The sequence below is a fragment of the Thamnophis sirtalis genome, unplaced genomic scaffold (assembly GCF_051295495.1).
Source record: "Thamnophis sirtalis isolate CommonGarterSnake01/CBP01778 unplaced genomic scaffold, rThaSir2_p1.2 scaffold_2, whole genome shotgun sequence".
NCBI lineage: Eukaryota > Metazoa > Chordata > Lepidosauria > Squamata > Natricidae > Thamnophis > Thamnophis sirtalis.
This window is the reverse complement of record NW_028261382.1, coordinates 22,725,334-22,744,566: the sequence shown is the minus strand read 5'-3', so window position 1 is coordinate 22,744,566 and position 19,233 is coordinate 22,725,334. Positions and strand designations below refer to the sequence as shown.

Here is a 19,233-nt window from a genome sequence, read left to right as displayed (position 1 = left end):
CTACTGCCGATGTCTCGTTTCCAGGCTTCCGCAAGAGTCTGCTGCACTCCTGGAAGAATGGGAGCAACCATGATGGTAGAAACTACTTTCCCAGGAACAGAACACTCCAGAACACCCCCCAATGTTCTCTTTCTCCTGGGGGCCACAGTGACCTGGCCACCCTAGGGGAGAAATGGGAACAACTCAAGAGTTCTCTGGAAAGAGCAGGTGTGCATATCTCTTATGAGGTATCTGGTAGATCTGTTTTTTTGTGTCAGGTTAATGAGAAGGGGTTTTCCAACCAAGCCCTGTAGCCTGGTTGGTTTTCCATCTCCATTAGATCCTATGGGAAGATCCTCTTCTAGCTGGGAACTTCCCTCCGCAGAGACTTCTTTCCCTTAAGGAAACCATAAATCCTGGCTTTGTTTCAGAGTTTGTACCCTGATTCTCTCTGCTCTGCCTGCCCACCTTCCGAAGGCATCCTCAATCCACCCTGAAGGCAAGGAGACATCACAACGGGCTGGTTTGCTATTTGGGTAGCTTTATTTTGTCGCTACTGTAGGGCAGCATAAATAATAAGCAGATGGGGACACTGAAGTGGCACAGTGGGAAACCAGTGCTAGGCGCAGAATACAATGTGGACATGGGCGGCAGGCGTGCAGAGAGAAAAAGGAGCCCAGTTGCCTGGCTGTCCTTGTGAATTAAAGGTGTGGTGAAAGGTAGATCCCAAAGAAATCTTTGGTGCACAAAGTGGAATCTCTGGCAACCTGGCTCTGGTTTTCAAGGAAAGTGATTGTCTACATACTGGGGTGGGAAATGTGAAACTACAGGACTAGAAGCCCTGAGAAGTTGAAGCCCAAAGGTCAGCTTTTTCCTGCCCTTCATGGACAAAACTGATCCTGCCAGATCTTTACTCTTCTGTATAGAGTAAAAGCTTGTCACAACATTCCCCACATCTGAACGGGATGATTCCCAAACCATAGTTGAGAGAGCGCAGAACTAGTATAGCTTCAATATTTTGAACGCGTCCCTTTAAATCTTTTGAATGGGCCAACCACTTGGCTAGTTCCAAGCCAGCGAGATTTGGATGGAAGCCAGGATGATCACTAATGCCTCTAAGTGTGTTGGCTGGCCCAGGGGCAACACTCTGTACTCCTGCTTCCAAAAGTACCAAATTTTGGTTAACTCTTAGGCATTTACCAAGCCTCTCTTAACCCTTTCAGCAGGTGTCCTGGCTACATTCTGCTTCTTGTGGGATGGATGCCAGCCGGTGTGGTTAGTGGGTCCAGTGGTAGCCTCTCGATGCAGACTTCTCTAGGTACAGTAAAACCTCGGGTCACGAACGCTTCTGACCACGACCAAATCGGGTGCTGACCAAAAATTTTGCAAATTTTTTGCATCTGGTCATGAACAAATACTTGGGTGGCGATCAAACACAGCCACAGTGATTTTCCCTTCCGCACCATTTTTTTGTATGCGCATATGCAGTCAGTCTTGCTTCCGGTCACGACCAAATCAGGTTGCAACCGAAGCCCTGGAACAGATTACGATCATGACCGAAAGTTCCACTGTAGTGTGCAAATAACTCCCCATTACAAAATGTCTCATTCAGGGACACAAGGCTCTTCTAGAATTCTACATACAACATTCTAGGTGCTTGACTTCTTCAATGGGCACTGAAACTCAATTGCCATTGCAATTTGATCAAGATTCCACAAAGAGAATGACCACTTTCTTATTTATGAGAAGAGGGTGTGGCTCTGGAAGGAGAGAAGAGAAATGCTAGAAGAGCCGGTAGCAAAGATTGCAGTCGCAACACTTCTTTTCTGCAAAGGCAGCCAGCCATCCCCTTTCCTATTTTGGAGAACAAAGTAGGAAATTAAATAGGAAGCCCTTCTCCAGCTGAAAGTCTTCAGGAGGCATTGGCCAGGCTGTACAGGCTAGGAATTCTGGGGACTCATCAGGGGGAATGCTGGGCTGTACTTATTCGCTTGGCAGGCCCTTCTGCCTGACCCTCTTGCAAAATTTACCTTCCAAATGCACTGTCCTTGAAAGTGTACCTGCCCAGTCCTAGGAACAGGGATTAAGAAAGCAGGGTGATGCAGAATAATTTTGTGAGGGCAGAAGGGTAGAACATAGCCTGTTCTTTGCCCCCAAGAAGGGCTAAGCAGATCTGGTCAGCAAAATTCTGGGGGAGACTAGATGGCAGCTCAGGGGTACAAAACCCTGAACTGGTGCTGTCATCTTGCGGCATCTGCATTTTTGCAGCCCAGGTAAGGCAGCCAGGAGTAGCCCCATCAGGTTGAGCTGCCACTTTGCCCGGCATCTGCGCAGAATTTCTCTTTATCTCGGGAAGCAAAACAAGCAGGGCCAGCCTTGAAGACAACTCCTCCTTTAGGATTAATGATTCCTAGAGTGGGAGACTCAAGAACCAACCAGTCGTGAGCAAGGAAGGCATTTGTTAAATTGCATGCATGGCATGAAGGCAGAGACAGAACGGGCTCAGCCATCATGGGATCAGCAGCTGGCATACTCTGAAATCTAAAATGGGGGTGATCTCCCCAAATGGCTAGGATGGAGGAGCCCCACCTACTTACCAGCCCTTCTGCAGGATGCTGCCTACTAGAACTCTTTAATAATCTTGTTTGTTTTTCAGGTTTTATCCTGAGATTATTTTTATAAACAACTGAAGGCAGCGAATACACCCAATACCCCTCCCTCCTCCTCCTCCTCCTTTCCCCATAACAACCCCATGAAGTAGATCAAGCTAAGAGAGAGATTGGCCCAAAGTCACCCAGCTTTCTCTCATGCCCAAGATAGGACTAGAACTCAGGAACTCTGGTTTCTAGCCTGGTACCTTGGGTTGAACATTTCCTGCCCACCCACCCTTTTTTTTTGTTCAGAGACTGCCTTTGGTAGCACGCAAAATGTTCAGCTCCAGCAGCTTTCTGGGCAGTGAAGCCAAGATGGCAGTGACAGTGCAGTCAATGCAAAGCTCTCCTAATGCATCCCGGCCACTATATTGATTTTGAAATCCACACACACCAACCTCCATGAGTGCCCCTGTCCGATACTAAAGGCTGGCACTTGGTTGTGCAGGTAGCTTGCCAACTCTCTGTCCTAAAAAAGGTGGGGATTGGGTTCTCTTGGGTTAATAATTAGGATGGGCTGGCAGTTTTGTAAGTGCCATGAAAGCTATCAGGGCCTCACACCTCATAATTAGATCATTCACTCAATGAGCATATCTGCCCTTGGAGTGGGGGTGGGGGGGCAATGGCAATCCATCTGCCTGGCTGTGCTTCCATAAGGATGACCAGTCCCTTTCCCTGCCACAAACTGACTGTTTGCCAACTGCTCCATTAGCTGCTGAAGAACCTGAGCTATGAATCTGTTTGAAAACTGTCAGGATGGGAATCCAGTTGAACATTGGGTGGGCCTGGCGCTCTTCAGGATTCTGCCTTGCTAGCAAATACATCTATGCAGCTACAAATATATATGCAGCTCTACCGTCCACTACTTGTACCAAAAAGAATAAAACACACCCTTAACTCATACGCTGCTTATGGGTAGTACATTAAAAGTGCTTAATTTTCGCTGGGTTATCTGCTCCTCACTTGAAACCCCCATTTGGATCTTTCCTTTGGACTCTCTTGATCAAGTATGTGTTGCCTTTCTATTTTGAATTGTTTTCCCTCAAAGGCTTCATCTACCTGTTTCCTTTGGCCAAGTTTATCTTCAGGTCTCTTGTAGCTGTGAGAGTGTGTGAATGAGTGCGTGTGTGTATGTGTACATGGGTACATTCACAATCACTCTTGAAGAGACCAATTAGAGATGCAACCTGTGTGTATTCATCACCCAGTGCCCACTGGGTATATTTCAACAGAATAAATTGTAGCTACCACCCCAAGAGTGATGCCCAAGCAAAGCAGGCGCCAGACAGGCAGGGTGAGCCCTGGAGAGGGTTCAATAATGCCAAAGCCCACACTGGCTGCCGGGTTCAAGGAATGCTCAGGTCGCAAGGATGGTTCCCAAGCGAAGGGAAACGTTTTCCTTCCAGATTTCTTTCCAGTGTCGTGAGTTTGCCTTCCAATTGCACGCTTGCTGTTTATCGACAGCCTCGGGAGAGGAAAGGTAAGTAATAATGAATTCAGTTGCTTTTGTTTGGGCTTACAGTGTTCTCCTTTTTCAGCCCTGGAATAATCAGGGATGAAAATTGATTCTGCAATTTTGCACGAATGACAAAGAGCAGTAGGCTTCTACTTACTTCAAGAGAAATTTGGATAACATACGTCCCTTGTTCTTTTCATGCAGAAGTTCTCAAGTTAAACCGTACAAATAACTTTTTAGTGCTAGGCAATGACCACAGAAGGAGGAGAGGCTTCCAGTTAGCAGGTGTACCCGTGTGCTGCCACAGGGTCTCTGGCTCATATCATGTGTTAAGTCGAGACAGTAAAATTAAAGAGTGGGTATAAACAAAGAGTTTCTTTAGAAAAAAAAATCCCTTCAGAGCCCATTGTTTTGGGGGCTATTGCGCAAGTTTTTCAACTCCAACTGTAGCTGTCGGATTTTGATGTCTTTCTGCGAAAGCTCAACCTTCAGTCGACGGATCTCGTCTTGTTGGCGGAAGAACATTCGGAGGAGCTTCGTGGAAGACAAGAAACAGAGAAGGATCAACAGACTGAAGAGGTTGGAACAACTGCAGCGAATGTGCTGCAGGATCTGAGATGATCCCCCTTTGGATCCAAGGGTTTGGATCGCCTTTTCCGGGGGAACCTGAGAAACTTCACTTTGCGTGGACAGGGATGGAACTCGGGGCTGTCTTTAAGGTATGGGCCTGATGGGCACTTACCCGTGGGCCCCACAAGCATAGGGGCCCCATACTACTCTGTGTATGTTAACCCTTCAGTGCACCTTTCATCCTATAAATACAGCAACTGTATGACTTACTGAGTATGATTGTGTCATACATCACCAATTTTGTTGGAAGTGCCAATAAAATAAATATGTTTAATTTCATCAACTGTTTACATTTTTTGAGTAATTGTCGTAGGGGCCCCAGTACACTGCTTTGCCCAGGGCCTTTAACGCTGTTAAGAGGGCCTTGATGCTGGGGACACACCTACAGGCACCCTGCATTCCCAGAACTGCTGGGTGGACTTCCTCCATTTTATGGGATGGAGAAATTGGCAATAATTTCCTTTTCCAGATTGGAAAGAACGCAGCTGCTCTTTCTTACCTCATTCTCTGTTCTGGGTGGCACATTTTCCAAGAGATCTATCCCATTGACAACAACACTTTTCTTCTCTTTTATTGGTGGTTTAAAAACTACTTTGGATTCTTTCTTATAGCCTTCCTTTAAAGACATCAATATGGGATCTGAAAAACAATAGAAAACCCACATCTCAGGACAGGCACCAGTAGAAAAATTAAAAAGATACTGTAGCTACCAGAGCTGCCAATCTTATGACTTCTCATTTTTGCCAGCAGCAGCATCCCGTAAAATTGATTTGGGGGGGGGGGGACTTCTATTTTCAAAATTATTTTATGAATGCATGTCATGACTCCTGGAATATCACAACCTGTAGATCCAATTCTCTGTAGCAACTACTCCCACCATTCCCCATAATTTTGAAGCTGACATGGGTGCTATATTATCTAGTCAAACCCCTTATTCTTAGCCCCTCCTGTTATTGGGATCATTGTTGCTTACTGATGCAGGCATTCTCAGTTGCCCAGAATGACGAGGAGTTTGACATCTGCCCCTCCCCCCAAATTGAGATTTCTAGGCAATATTCTCAGACTAGCAGATTGTGCTGGGGAAGATGCTGAGTTGACTGGCATAAACTCTGCTTCTTGTCCTGCCTTCTGATGCTTTGGAGAATAGGCTGACTCCCCTTCTCTGTGACAGCCACTCATAGACTGGAAGATTGTTATCGTGTTACCCCTAGTCCTTCTCTTTATTAGAATCAGAAGCAGGATAGAGCTGGAAGGGACCTTGGAGGTCTTCTAGTCGAGCCCCGTCAAAGCAGGAGACTCTATACCATTTCAGATAAATGACTGTGTATTCTCTTTTTAAAAGCCTCCAGTGATGGTGCACCAATTTTGAAGGCATTTTTTTCCACTGCATAATTGTTTTGTCAGGAAATTTCTCCTTGCTTCCAGGTTGCTTCTCTCTTTGATTAGTTTCCACCCACTGTTTCTTGTCCTGTCTTCAAATGCTTTGGAGAATAGGTTGACCCCCACCTCTCTTCTTTGTAGCAGCCACTCAAACATTGAAATGCTGCTATCCTGTCACCCCTAGCCCTCCTTTTCATAGACAAACCCAATCCCTGCAACTGTTCATCGCAAGTTTTGGCCTCCATCTCCCTAATCCTTTCTTGCTTTTCTCTGCACTCTTTCCAGAGTCTCATCATCTTTTTTCTATCGTGGTGAGTAAGACTGAATGCTGCATTCCTTTAAGTCCGCCAGGCTTAAAGTTGCCAATAAATTACTAGTGGTTCATCCCCAGATTTTCTTAGCCAGCTGTATCTTTCTCAGGAGCCTTCTATGACGTTGTGGCATGCATTCTAGCCCTTTGTGCAGTCCTGTGATGTTGCTTTGCCCTTAGGAAGGAGATGGACAGTGCAACATCACTGCCATTTGTCTGCTCCCCTGGCTTGGATCCCTTTGTTCCTCTCTGGGACAGATGCCAATTTGCTTTAGCCCCATGGTCTGATCCAAGGGAATAAAGCTTCAACAGGCTCTCACATCCAAGCCTCTCAAGTACCTCCACTTTTGAGCCACTGTTTGTGGTGTACACAGCAGAATCACTGAGCTATAACCCTGCTTTTTTCTCACTCATGGAAGTCCAACACCACAAAATGAAATGATATGATCAGGAAGGGCCTTATCAACCATCCCAGGATTTATTTTTTTTAAAAGCAACCCATCCAAATAGAAACTTTAGTAAAATAATAGCTGAGCGTGGTGAAAAGTGGTGTCCTTTTCAGGATGTTGGGTTCTTCTGTGGAGAGGACACCATTCTAGAACGTGGGCCCCATTGCAGAAAAGATCTGCCTGAGTGTCACTGACATATTTTCAGCAAAAATTGAAGGGAGGGAGGGGGAAGCATTGCAATAGCCATAGACTCAGACTCATAGGGCTGGCAGGGGCCTTGGAGGCCTTTTGCAACCTCACACCATCCCAGCAAGTGGTTGCCCAGCCTTTTCTTGGAAATCTCCAAGCTCTTCAATTGGTTCAATTAATTGTTCTCACTTTCAGGAATTTTCTCCTATTCTTCAGCTCTTATTTTGAACAGGTATTGACATAGTACATTAGAAGTTTTATATAGGGATATCAGTGCATTTTTAAATTCTTTCCTTGATGTCAAACATTTGACAAATCTGGAACTATTTTTTTAGTGCAGGATCTTTCCAAAGCCCTGGCCATCCATGCAAGGTGGGTCAGCTCAGGTTATGCGTGATGAGGCAAAGGCCAGAAGGTCTCCTGGAGGTGCCAACATGCTCACCCCTATTCATTCCACTCAGCCATTCGTCTGGGGTGAGGGCAGGTTCTGGACCCGGAGTCATTGGGTAGATATCTTCCTGGTAGGTTTCAGACTAAATCAGAAAGAAGAGGAAGAGATTGTCTGAAACCCTGAGCTGGATCCCATTTACCAGGTTAAACCCCAGTGAGGATTACTAACCCCCAAAGGAATGGCCATGCCTCCTACAGTGGCCATCCCATCCCAAGAGGAACAAGCTAGAGACATTTCATTGTAGTGGGTAGGTTTGATCCTCCCCCCCGCCCCCCGGACAGACATTTGGGAAGACGTGTGCATTCAAATATTTTCAAGCCTAGCAGAAATTTGACTCTCATTAGAAAGATTAAATCCAGTGCCTGGAAATACATTTTCAGAATTGGACTAAGCTGCTTTTCTCCTGGGCAAGTCTAACTCCCCAGGTCTTTTCTGATACACAAACAGCTGGAACTTCTGAGTGTTTCCTTAACTCAAGTGCACATGCTAGAGAAAGGACACACCAGAGAGGTAAGCAAGCAACCTTCAAGGACCCTGGCTTCCAAGCAGAGCCCAGGTACCTTAAAGGAGGCCTCGTCCTGTTCTATTATGAGCAATACACTATTATTCTATTCTATTATGAACAGCATTCTATTACAATTAGCAGTATTATTAATCCCACACCCCAATCAAATATCCCAATCACTCTAATCAGTTTTATATATAACTTTTACTTTCAGATACAAAAGATTCTGTTTACTTAGGTGTGGCCAATTTTATCATGTTTTTTTGCAAGATGCTCAGCAGTTTGCTTGCTTCGTCTGTTTTCTTAATTGCTTAATCAGGCTCAGCTTTGGGTACCTAAAGAGTTTTATGGGCTTGCTGGTGGGAGCTGGCCATTACAGCTCCAGAATCCTGGTCATGTTTAACTGCCAGATAAGCAATCCATCAGCCATCTGACAGCTTGTTTACCTTTTCTTAGGGCCAAGGAGATAAGGTGAGCTGATTGTGCTGGGCAAAGTGCCAACTAACTCTCGCATATTGTCTCTGGGAGGGGGGGGGAGGCCAGCCGACGGCAGAATCGTCTCCATGCCAGGAATTCCTGCTGCATTAGCAGCACAAAGCAAACCTCAAATCCTCAGAACAAAATTTGATTTATTGAATCCAATACGAGCGGACCCTGTACATGTGAACTTTTAATTGCTTGTATTAATCATCTTCATTTTTTAGCTTCATTTTTTTTACAAGAACTCCTTCTGATATCTTACTTGCTAAAGAGATATTCAAAATGGTGCCGAGCAGCTTCATAACACTGTTCGAGCTTTGAATTTCTACAGAGTTTAAAACTTCAAAGGGAAGGAGTGATTTAATACTAAATTAATCAGTAACAGCTGCATAATCGCCCAGCACAGACTTATTAATTGCTTGAAGAAGATTAAAACTTGGAATGGCTTTTAAGCAAACCCCTATTCAAAAGGTCCCCCCCCCCCAGCTCCAAAAAGTTTGCAGTCATTACTTCCTCCTTTAGGTTCCCCCACAGGGGAGCCATTAACTAAAGAAATTTTTCAGAAGGAATTGGCTGAAGCATTTAAAAATCATGTAGTTACGATGGAAACAAAACTTAAGGAGGAGATATTTGTTGCGCATAAAGAACTGTCTGATAAACTTGAGACTTGGGTTCAGAAGATCAGGGATGATATGTTGGGGGTTGTTAATTTGTTAACAGAATATGTCTCGGAAATTGAAGACAGACTAGAAGATCTTAATGATGCCAATACTAATTTGGTATCGAAAATCGACGTGGTGCAACAAAAAGTTGGAAATGCGGAAAAAGAAATTATTATGTTACAGTATAGACAAATGGAGTCTGCACTCAGAATAAGAGGTTTGTGTGAAAACAATCAGGAGAATTTGAAACAGATTTTTTCAGAAGCTTTCAATAGTCTGTTGGGAAGGCCAGGGGGAAATTTTGATTGGCAAATTGATAAGGTTTATCGTGCTAATTCCCTGCTGGCGAAACAGAAGCAGCTTCCACGGGACATTGTGATTTACTTTGCTACAAGAGACATGAGGAATATGATATTGCAAGAGTCCTATAAAACCAAGCTTCAAATTGGGGGTCATGAAGTGACTGTTCTGAAAGAGATACCACCTCAAATGCTAAGATCCAGGAAAGACTATGCTTTTTTAGTTGAAGAGCTTAAAAATCGTCAGCTACAGTTCAGATGGGAGGCACCAGTTGGGCTAACATTCATCTTTGAGGGGCAAAGATACCATCTTAAATCTGTATGGGAAGCTCGAGACTTTTACCATAATATCTTGAAGGCCGGACATCCCGCCTCGCTTGGACCTAGAGAAAGAGAACAAGAAGGACAAGATAGACAGCAAACTACACAACTATCAACAAGGATGGATCATCTTTCTCCCTCAGAAGTACAAGGAGCCAAGGAACAAAGACAAAACCGTGTGATTACCAGACGAATGGATCAACAATTAAAAAAACAACAATCTGCTAATTACCAATGGTTTGTTTTCTAGGGTGAAGAAGATAAAGATATCTGCCAGAGTTTTATCAGATCATAATCTATTTGGATGGAATTGGGAGGGGTGACGCAAGCAAGAAGGTCTTGGAGATTGAATGAAAATTTATTTAGACATGAGAAATATACTAACGAATGTAAAAGATACTTAGCAGAATACTTTGTTTTCAGTATGAATAAGGGTACATCTATGGAAATTGTATGGGATGCAAGTAAAGCATATATGAGGGGAGCTTTGATAAATCTAAATAGATTACATAGACGTAAACAAGGGGGAAAGTGAACAGGACTGGAAGATGAAATTAGGATTATGCAAAATGTTTAAAAAAAAGGATAAAGTTTACTCCTCAGTTATTTTTGTTAGGTATAATTACTGATTGTACAGCTGTAGAGATTAATTTGATTTTGCACTTAATAACTGCAGTTAGATTGTTGGTGGCGTAATACTGGAAGAAGGAAGACTTGCCTACAATTCAAGAATGGACACTGAAAGTCACATATTTAGCCAAGATGACTAAAATATCTGCATATCTTAAACATCACTTAAATGAGAGATATAAATGAGACTGGAAAAAATGGATTGATTATATACAAAATAAATATGGATAAACGAGACGGGGAAAAATGGATTGATTATATAGAAAATAAATACGGGACTAAGAAATTCCAGATAGCTTATGATTAAGATCAGGAATAAATTGTTTAAAGTTAGCTTAGCAAGGAGGAGCTAAGTTCAATGTAAAGATGTTATCAATTTTCTATTCTTTTTTCCAATATATTTTAGACTGTTTTTGTTAAAGATTTATACCGTGTATGGGTTCTGGGAAGTCGGGGGGAGGGAAGGCTGGGGGTGGGGTGGGGGAGGGTGGGAGGGAGGGAGGTTTGACGAGGGGTGTTAGATTTTAATGTAATATGATTGCACATGTATACTGTTGTCTCTTATTTTTTCTTTAAAACTAGGATATGTTAAGTATATTGTTATGGAAGTATAAATACCATCAACATAGATTGGAGTTTGCTCAGAAGCGGAAATACACCAATGAGAGGAAGAGTGGGAAACAGAAGGGAGAAGAAAGATGGGAAGAGAGGGATAGGAGAGGGGGTAAGGGAGGAAGATGAGGAGGATAAGGAGGAGTGGAATGTAGAGAGAGGAGAAAGAGAAAGGAAGGGGAAGTACAGTAGGAAAGGATGCTGGAGGGAAGAAAGGAGGTAGGAGAGAGGTAGAAGAAAGAGGTGTATGGAGAGCAGAAGAGCTAATAATGGGTTTTTATATTTTTGGGTGTTGATGACAAGAGGAACTGATGTAATTGCTATTTAATACAATAGGATACTGGCTATGTAATAGTATACATGTGATTGTATGTTATGAAAATGGAAATAAAAAAGTATATTTGGAAAGAGTTTTATGGATAGTCATTGACCGTAATAAGGATACTGATGAGCAAGAGGAAGATGAAGAGGAGGACAATTGGCATCAGCATCCCTCCTTTCCCTCTTTCTAAAAGCCTCTGCTATGAACAGGGGGGGAAATGACTACTCTCTTTATTTATAATCTGGAGTAGAAATCAAGATAGCAATAGCGATAGCACTTAGACATATATACCGCTTCACAATGCTTTCAGAGCCCTCTCTAAGCGGTTTACAGAGTCAGCCTCTGGTCTCCAACAATCTGGGTCCTCATTTTACCCACCTCGGAAGGAGGGAAGGCTGGGTCAACCTTGAACCTGGTGAGATTTGAACTGCCAAATCACAAGCAACCAGCAGTCAGCAGAAGTAGCCTGCAGTACTGCATTCTGACCACTGCGCCACCATGGCTCATAAGATAATGGAATCTCAACCAAAAATATTTGGGTTTGTGGAACAGGAAGAAAAATGATCCAAAGAGGGAACTGATCTGCATATTTTCAATAAAAAGTAGTTGTGCAACATGTCCTCTCTTTCTGTATAAAGTACAAAACCTGGCCAAGCTACAGTGGCAAAATATCTTAGGTTTTAAGTACCATTTTTCATTGCAAGCTTAGGTGTATATTTCAGCATTGCCCTATTGAATTCTATGGAATTTGCCCTCAAATGGACTCAGCCGCTCCGATCACTGTGAATATATTCATACTGATGTATGGTTTTTATGCATCAGAGCAATACAGGTAGTTCTCAACTTACACAATTTCTGTTGCTAAATGAGACAGTTGTTAAGTAAACTTTGACTCATTTTATGATCTTTCTTGCCACAGATGTTAAGTGAATCACTGCAGATGTTAAGTTAGTAACACGGATGTTAAGTGAATCCGGCTTCCCCCATTGACTTTGTTTGTCAGAACATCGCAAAAGGGGATCAGAGGACCTCAGGTCATTGCGACAGTCATAAATATGTTGCCAAGCATCTGAATTTTGATCACCTGACCGTGAGAATGGTGCTTTAACAGTTGTAAGTGTGAAAAACGGGCATTAGTCATTTTTTCACTGCTGGTGTAATTTTAAATGGTCACTAAATGAACAGTTATAAGTCAAGGACTACCTGCAATTCAATGTATCCCTTAAGGTACCCATGGGTACCTTAAGCAGTCACCTTATTGGTGAGATGGGTAGCATATAAATTTAATAAATAAATAATAAACAGACTAAACCCAGAAAACAAGAATAATTAAAAATAGCATAAAAATAGATTTAAATGATTCAGTTCAGAGGTGGGTTGCAGAACCGGCAGAGACCCGGGCTGGCCATGCCCCTGAACTGGTTCCCCAATCTCTTCTGCTGTTGGCGGCATGTTTCTGCACATGCGCAGAACAATTGATAATCAACTGTGCATGCGCAAGCAACGTGCAGTGGGTGTACGTATGGACGAAATGCACACGAAGCGAACCGGTAACCAACTGGTACAGGAACCCTCCCCTGATGCAGTTGTCATGTTTACTTATTTGACCACACACACACACACACACACACACACACACACACACTTTGGGCTCACAGCTGAAAGCAAAAAAGACAAAGTCTAATTACTCACTCTCCTCGGTACAATCATAGAAATTGGCTCAATTAATCCCTTCAGTGTGACGAGCTTGTAAAACCGAAAGACCTCACATGCAGAGACATCCAGGCCATGCTTCGGCATTACTCCTGCATGTATAAAATTTAAGAAAACATGACCTATGGGAAATTCCTGTCTAAGTTGTGAGAAGAACTTTTGATCTGACATCACAGCAGCCCCACAATAATTGTCGTTTAATGTTCCCTTACATTTGAACTGGAACTGGAACTACCGATTCTGTTCAACGGCTGACTGCCAGGCATAAAGTATTCGGACTAAGCATTAAGTTCCAGTTAAACTGATTTATTGCTCATGCCTATACACCAGAATCTAGTCAACTAACTGCTGGAGAAGCAGTGGGATTCAAGAGACTGATTGTTTGTGGCAATGTAATGACTTTAGGCTTATTTCTCTTTTGATTTCACCCCAAGGCTCTGCCTCTCCTTCTCCTCCATTGGCTGAATTATTGTTCTTCTCTTCATAAACCTTCTACTCGAGGAGGAAAAGGAGCCAGTCCCACAACAGTGAAAGGAAATCTTGAGAATTGCCAAACCTGTTGGGGAGGGGAAGAAGCGGGGATAAAGCCAGGAAAGACAAAGATTTGAAAAAACATGGCGAGGGAGAAGCTATGAAAAACACTGAACTAAAAACCAGGAGCTTGGAATGACTTTGGCGAAATATATTGTGACAGAAAGAGGAGACCGTGGAGTCCTTGATGCTCTCTGAGCTTGGCTCTTTGCTTGCAGGAGATTCATTACCCAATCAGGTAGCCTCATCCGTGCAAGTGAACACCAGAACTCCACAGTTCATCCCTGAGCTATAGATATTCTCTTCTTCAGGGGAATGGGAACTTGGTGGCGCGTGGATGATTTTACTCTGTATCTCAATCTTTTCTTTTAGACATCCCAGCAGACCACAGACACCCCTTACCAAGGCCTTTCTGTGGGGCTGGAGAACGGAACTCCATCAGGTAGGTCAGGTATGGCTTCTCAGTGCTGATTTCATAGTATCGGATATTCCCGTCTCCCTGAGGGAGGAGAGGCAAGAAGAGGAGAAGTAAATCAGAGGCACCCTCTGAACTGGATGAATTCATTTAGGAGGAAAATATAGATCGGTTGGATTGTGAGAAGACGACATCCGTTACTCAGACAAGACCATTATTGGGACAGCAGCAGAAAAGGCATCACAAGCTTTTGTGTGGCTCTCAGACTCTGCTGTTTGAAATGAGAAACTATGGGGAATCCAAAAGCTGGAACACATTTTTTTGTTTGAACTCACATTCATTGTTCAATACTGTCAACAGGTTTATAGCAGCTTCCTTTAGAATGTCACAGCCGTTTTGTGAGGTATTATATCTTTAGGACAGAAAAACTAAGGCTGAGTGGATAAGAAGTTCCTATCCCTCAAAAGTACTTCAAGTGTTCTTTATCACTAACCAGGCTAGATTCAATTAAATGTTATGCCTGTCAGAGCACAGGGAGATGGCCTATGTATACCCATATTTCTGATCTCTGCTTTTAAAGCCCAACTTCGCGTTGAGGAAGATCCAGATGGGTTACATTGCTCCACTTAGTGGGGAAGGTCCTCAGTAGCTCCTTCTCTGTCCTTCCAGACCAAAGACACATTCCTTCCATTATGTTGCCTTGCGGTGAGATGGATGGCGAACAAATTTAATTTGTTACTAATTTCAATTATGGAAATTGTGGTTATTTCTCTGAAACAGTTCCCTAAGAGTGAGCATCAACAGAGTGAAGTAAATGAAAAGCCAGCCCACTCCAGCAAGGGCTCTCTCCAACATAGCTAACTCTACCCACAATTCACTGAACTTGCCAAGATTGAGCACCAGTGAATTGGTCTCTCTTGACTTTACATACCTTACATGATTTTATTAATTTAATCTAACTTACTTCATCCTGGACCTGCTCAAAGCAGTTTGCCTCTTCCCTCAAGACTTTAAGGCAGAGAAAAAAAGTTGCATGAAGTTCAACAAAACTAATTCTAAGAATGTGTGCACATAATATCAAACTATAAACTATATTTAAATGTTTACACATTAGATCAGGGATGGACAACCTGGTACCCCCCCCCCAATGCCCAAGATAGGCCTCTGTCTAAATAGATTAAAATTTCACATGAGATCTTTGCACTTAGGTTTTGATCCTTGTCCCCAGTTCTAGATGAATGAAAACAGTTTTGCGGGGGTATAAATATGTACGTGCGTGTTTCCCTCCAAGCAAATCTGGACAGTGTAGAACATTTGCAGAGTACCATATGCTCTCTGCAATCCAAGCATTCACGCCCAGAAGCTAGCCTCATGTACCTTGCCAGCCAGGTACAACATGTGGGTATCAGCATCATAGAAGGGGAAGAGAAGGCCCGATAATCCATCAATCTCTTCCTCTATCAGTGGCATGGATAGATCCTCCTGGGGGAATGCAAAATACAAACAAATACTTTCTTGGTTTGAGTGCAAATGGTGCAACTTTCAAGTTAAATGCTAAACCCAAAGATCATATTAAGTCCTTCAAAGGTTTTTGGAAGCTTCAGCTGGTGCAAAATGTTCTGGCATAGGGAGTTAGAGTGTCTCTAGAATGGCACATTGCACCTATTCTCCATGACCTGCACTGGCTGCCAGTTTGCTTCCAGGTTAAAATCAAGGTGATGGTTATGAAACCTTTCATGGTATGGTACCAGGTCACTTGAGGGAACCCCTTTGTCCAATTACATCTCTGTCCCAGCAGGTCCAGCAGGAGAGGGATGCTGTGGATCCTATCAGTTGAAGAGTTACACCTGGCAGGACCCAGACACGGGCCTTTGCTGCCATGGGACCTGCTCTGTGGAATATCAGCCGCCTTGAGGTGAAACTGGCTCCATCCCTGATAGCCTTCAGAAACCCATTGAAACATGGTTGTGCCAAGAGGCCTGGGGTCTCAGGGTGGTGGGGAATTAGTGAGGTGACTGTATGGCCCATAACAAGGATTCCCTCCTCTACATCACTACTGGATACCTTTGTATTTTAATTGCTGATTTTTTAATTGTTAGTTTTTAATTGTTTTTTATTGTACATTTCCCAAATTTTGACACGGGCAGTTATATAAATATGATAAATAAAATAAATAATAGAATTCCACAGCACCTTCAGCATGTTAGCTGAGCTCATGCACTGCAGTAAGCTGTGCTTGCTTAATTAAGGGGTTGTTGACTAAGTCATAAAATGAAGCTCATACACTCATAGAGCCACATCATCATAATTTACAAAGTGCTAATGCTCACACCATATACTACGCCATTACTAGTACTCCTGAGTCAGAAACATAGAAGTTCTTCTGGAGCGAAAGGATTTGCTGATGACATCACTGTTACGCAGGAGACACCAGAGCCTTTCACATCCCTGTGAAATTGGCCCTGTGAAGTGATAGATTGCTGGGTCGACAGGAGCTGGAACCTGTGATGGGAGTTCAACCTGCTCCATGACAGCAATGGGTCTCGAACATGAGGCTGCTGATCATCAGCCCAGCATTCTAACCCCGTGAGCCATTGCATTCCTTAATATATTGAGCCACAACCCAAATGGGGAAAAGTTAAAATCATTTGCAGGAAATGCTTCTGGCTGCTGCTACCCTGAGCTCACCCTTCTTTCACAATTCTGTTGGTGAACTAGGAAAGAGGCCACCAGAAGCTTTTCCCTTCAATGACGTGGTAAAAGGAGACTTTGCTTTGTTTTGTTGGAGCTGAGCACCTTGCACATGCATGCACAAACATGCAACTCTTCTCCTCACCTGATCCCAGAGAGCAATCTGCCTGGTGTTCCAGCGTGACACACCAGTTGTCAGAAGCCTCTTGATGTTCCCCAAGAAGACCACACGGTTCACACGGTGATTCTTGCAGTTTGCCTCCTAGGAAAACAATCACATTATCGGCTCCGGAAGTTGGTCGCTCCTTTGTTGGAATGGGGGAAAAAATCACCTTCCAAAAATGCCACTCTAAATTCCCAGATCTTAAAACAATTTCCTCCAATACTATTCATAATAAAAAATTAAAGCAACATTTTAACAGTTTTACATTATATGCAGAGGTGAGTTGTGCCCGGTTTGGCCGAACCGGTAGTGGTGATTTGGCCTGGGTTGCAGAACCGGCAGCAATCCAGGCTGGCCATGCCCCCGAACCGGTTCCCTGGTCTCTTCTGCCATTGCCAGCATGTTTCTGTGCATGCACAGAACAATTTACAGTCAACAGGCCTCCTCTGCTGATGCTCCTGCCCTCTGGAACATTTGGGCCCCTTGATGTGAAGTTCCTCTCTTTCTCTGAGGGCCTAAACATGTGGCTGTGCCAGTTGGCTGGGGGCATCAGTGGGGGAAGCAGCACAGTGGAGTTGGTTGATCGACTAATAACAGATGCCCCCTCCCCCTTCCCCATGTGTCTTTGGTTTCAATTGTTTTTAACTTTTTATGTTTTAACTATCTATGTAACTGTAAGCCGTCCAGAATCACCCTAGTGTAAGATGGGTGGCCAATAAATTTTATAAATAAATGCAGGGAGGTATACAGGGTAGCCTGAGGTCAGGACTGTCACTTTTTTACCAAATTATCAACTATGTTCATTCTTTTCTTTGAACATTCACTCTACTACATATTCTTGAATGACAGACCCGCTGACCTATAGCCACAGTTGAATCTGGGACTGCTAGGAGCCCCCCCCCCCCCGCTGCCACCGCCCAAAGTTGCAGCTGGGGCCATTTTGATTTCCATCGATACAGATTATCTATGCACAGTCTGCTTCCAAAACTTAGGAAAGGCCCATTGTTACATCCAGTGCCAAAATTAAAATTTAAAGCTGTTTACTTTAACCCAGAGGAATTAGTCTATTTTCTTTTCAGCTATAAACAGCTCTCTGATTTTGATCAGCAAACTTATTGTCAGGGGTGGGAGGTAAAAGTATTTTTCCTTCCACCATTTCCTTAACCTGAAAACTGTCCTTCTGAGAAAGGAAAAGACAGTTTAGCAATTAGGCAAGGAAGAGAGATCTGAAGAAGAGGATCACAAGCCCTCCCTTCCATAGCCACTATCGTGATCACATTCAGGCATCATTCCTTATTGGTGGCTGTTTCAAACAACTTGGCTAGGTGACCAGAACTCCTCTGCCTCTTGTCTGTCTGGACCCTTCGAAGACGCTCCCACCTGGAGGACTTTGCCTGAACGAGGCTCGATGACCCGCAGCTTCCTGTCTTTGCAAGTGGTGCCGAGTAAACTGCCATTTGTGTTGAAGGACATACAAAGGATGACGTCAGAGTGGCAGTCAATCATCTTCACTGGTTCAGCAATATTTAAGTTCCAGATGAGGACCTGAGAAGGAGAAGACGCAAATCAAACAGAAACTGCTCTGGGTTGCTCACAGGTATCTCATGGAAAATACTTTAATGTCTGCTCCCTCCTGCTATAGCTAAAAACCAGGGCTGGGCTGCTGGGGGTTCGCGGGGATTTGGGAGAACCTCTAGCTAAGATTCTGTGAGAACCCCCAAATCCCACTCCTAGCTGGCCCTGCCCACCCCTCCCCTCCCAGTAGTCCCCATGCGGCCCGTTTTGGATGCAGGCAAGTGCAGGATGCACGCGGAGGCTTGGGGGGGGGGAAACGGGCCTACTGGAAATTTGGGAAGAGTGGAAATGGGCCTGTTTCCAGCCTCCAGACAGCCTCCGGAGCCTGGGGAGGCCGTTTTTGCCCTCCAAAAGGCTCAAGGAAAGTCTCCGAGCCCAGGGAGGGCAAAAACACTCCACACACATATCTTGGTGCAGGAAGCTGACCAGGCCATGCCCACCATGGCCACACCCACGTAGCAACCGGGCAGAGAACCCCTTGCTAAATGTTTTGAAGCCTACCCCTGGCCTAAAATCATGGAGGGACGGTAAACAAGATAATAAATGTAGCTCCTATAAACTCTTTTGGCATTCACCAACCTTTCAGGAAATCAAGAGAGACTCACGCTTTTCTCAAGATCCCTCAGAAGGTTGAGTTACTTTCATGTTTCTGGAAAAGACTGGTGTGATTGGGCACAACATTGTCTGCATTTTGAATGTTTTGATGGTTCAGAACATTTTCCAGAGAGGAGGAGCCAACACTGCAACGATATGGATGTGCGGTCTCGATGCTCCGAGACCGCTGCTGATATTATTGCCACTGGATGGTCCAATCGGACC

The 19,233-nt window shown here is 43.9% G+C and overlaps 1 protein-coding gene across 2 annotated transcripts in view; it reads right to left on the bottom strand.

Moving 5' to 3' along the window:
• Positions 1–499: 499 nt before the first annotated feature.
• CORO2B (coronin 2B) overlaps positions 500–19,233 on the bottom strand; it is an 87,039-nt gene continuing 68,305 nt past the window's right edge. For both annotated transcript variants that reach the window (XM_087704396.1, XM_087704398.1), the window contains exons 5-12: positions 18,220–18,384; positions 16,822–16,938; positions 15,363–15,467; positions 13,973–14,069; positions 13,019–13,131; positions 7,487–7,577; positions 5,216–5,355; positions 500–4,620 (exon numbers count right to left, since the gene is read on the bottom strand). In XM_087704396.1, the coding sequence (XP_087560522.1) occupies positions 4,483–4,620; positions 5,216–5,355; positions 7,487–7,577; positions 13,019–13,131; positions 13,973–14,069; positions 15,363–15,467; positions 16,822–16,938; positions 18,220–18,384 (966 nt within the window). In that variant the 3' untranslated portion in view covers positions 500–4,482. The remainder of the gene's footprint in view (positions 4,621–5,215; positions 5,356–7,486; positions 7,578–13,018; positions 13,132–13,972; positions 14,070–15,362; positions 15,468–16,821; positions 16,939–18,219; positions 18,385–19,233) is intronic.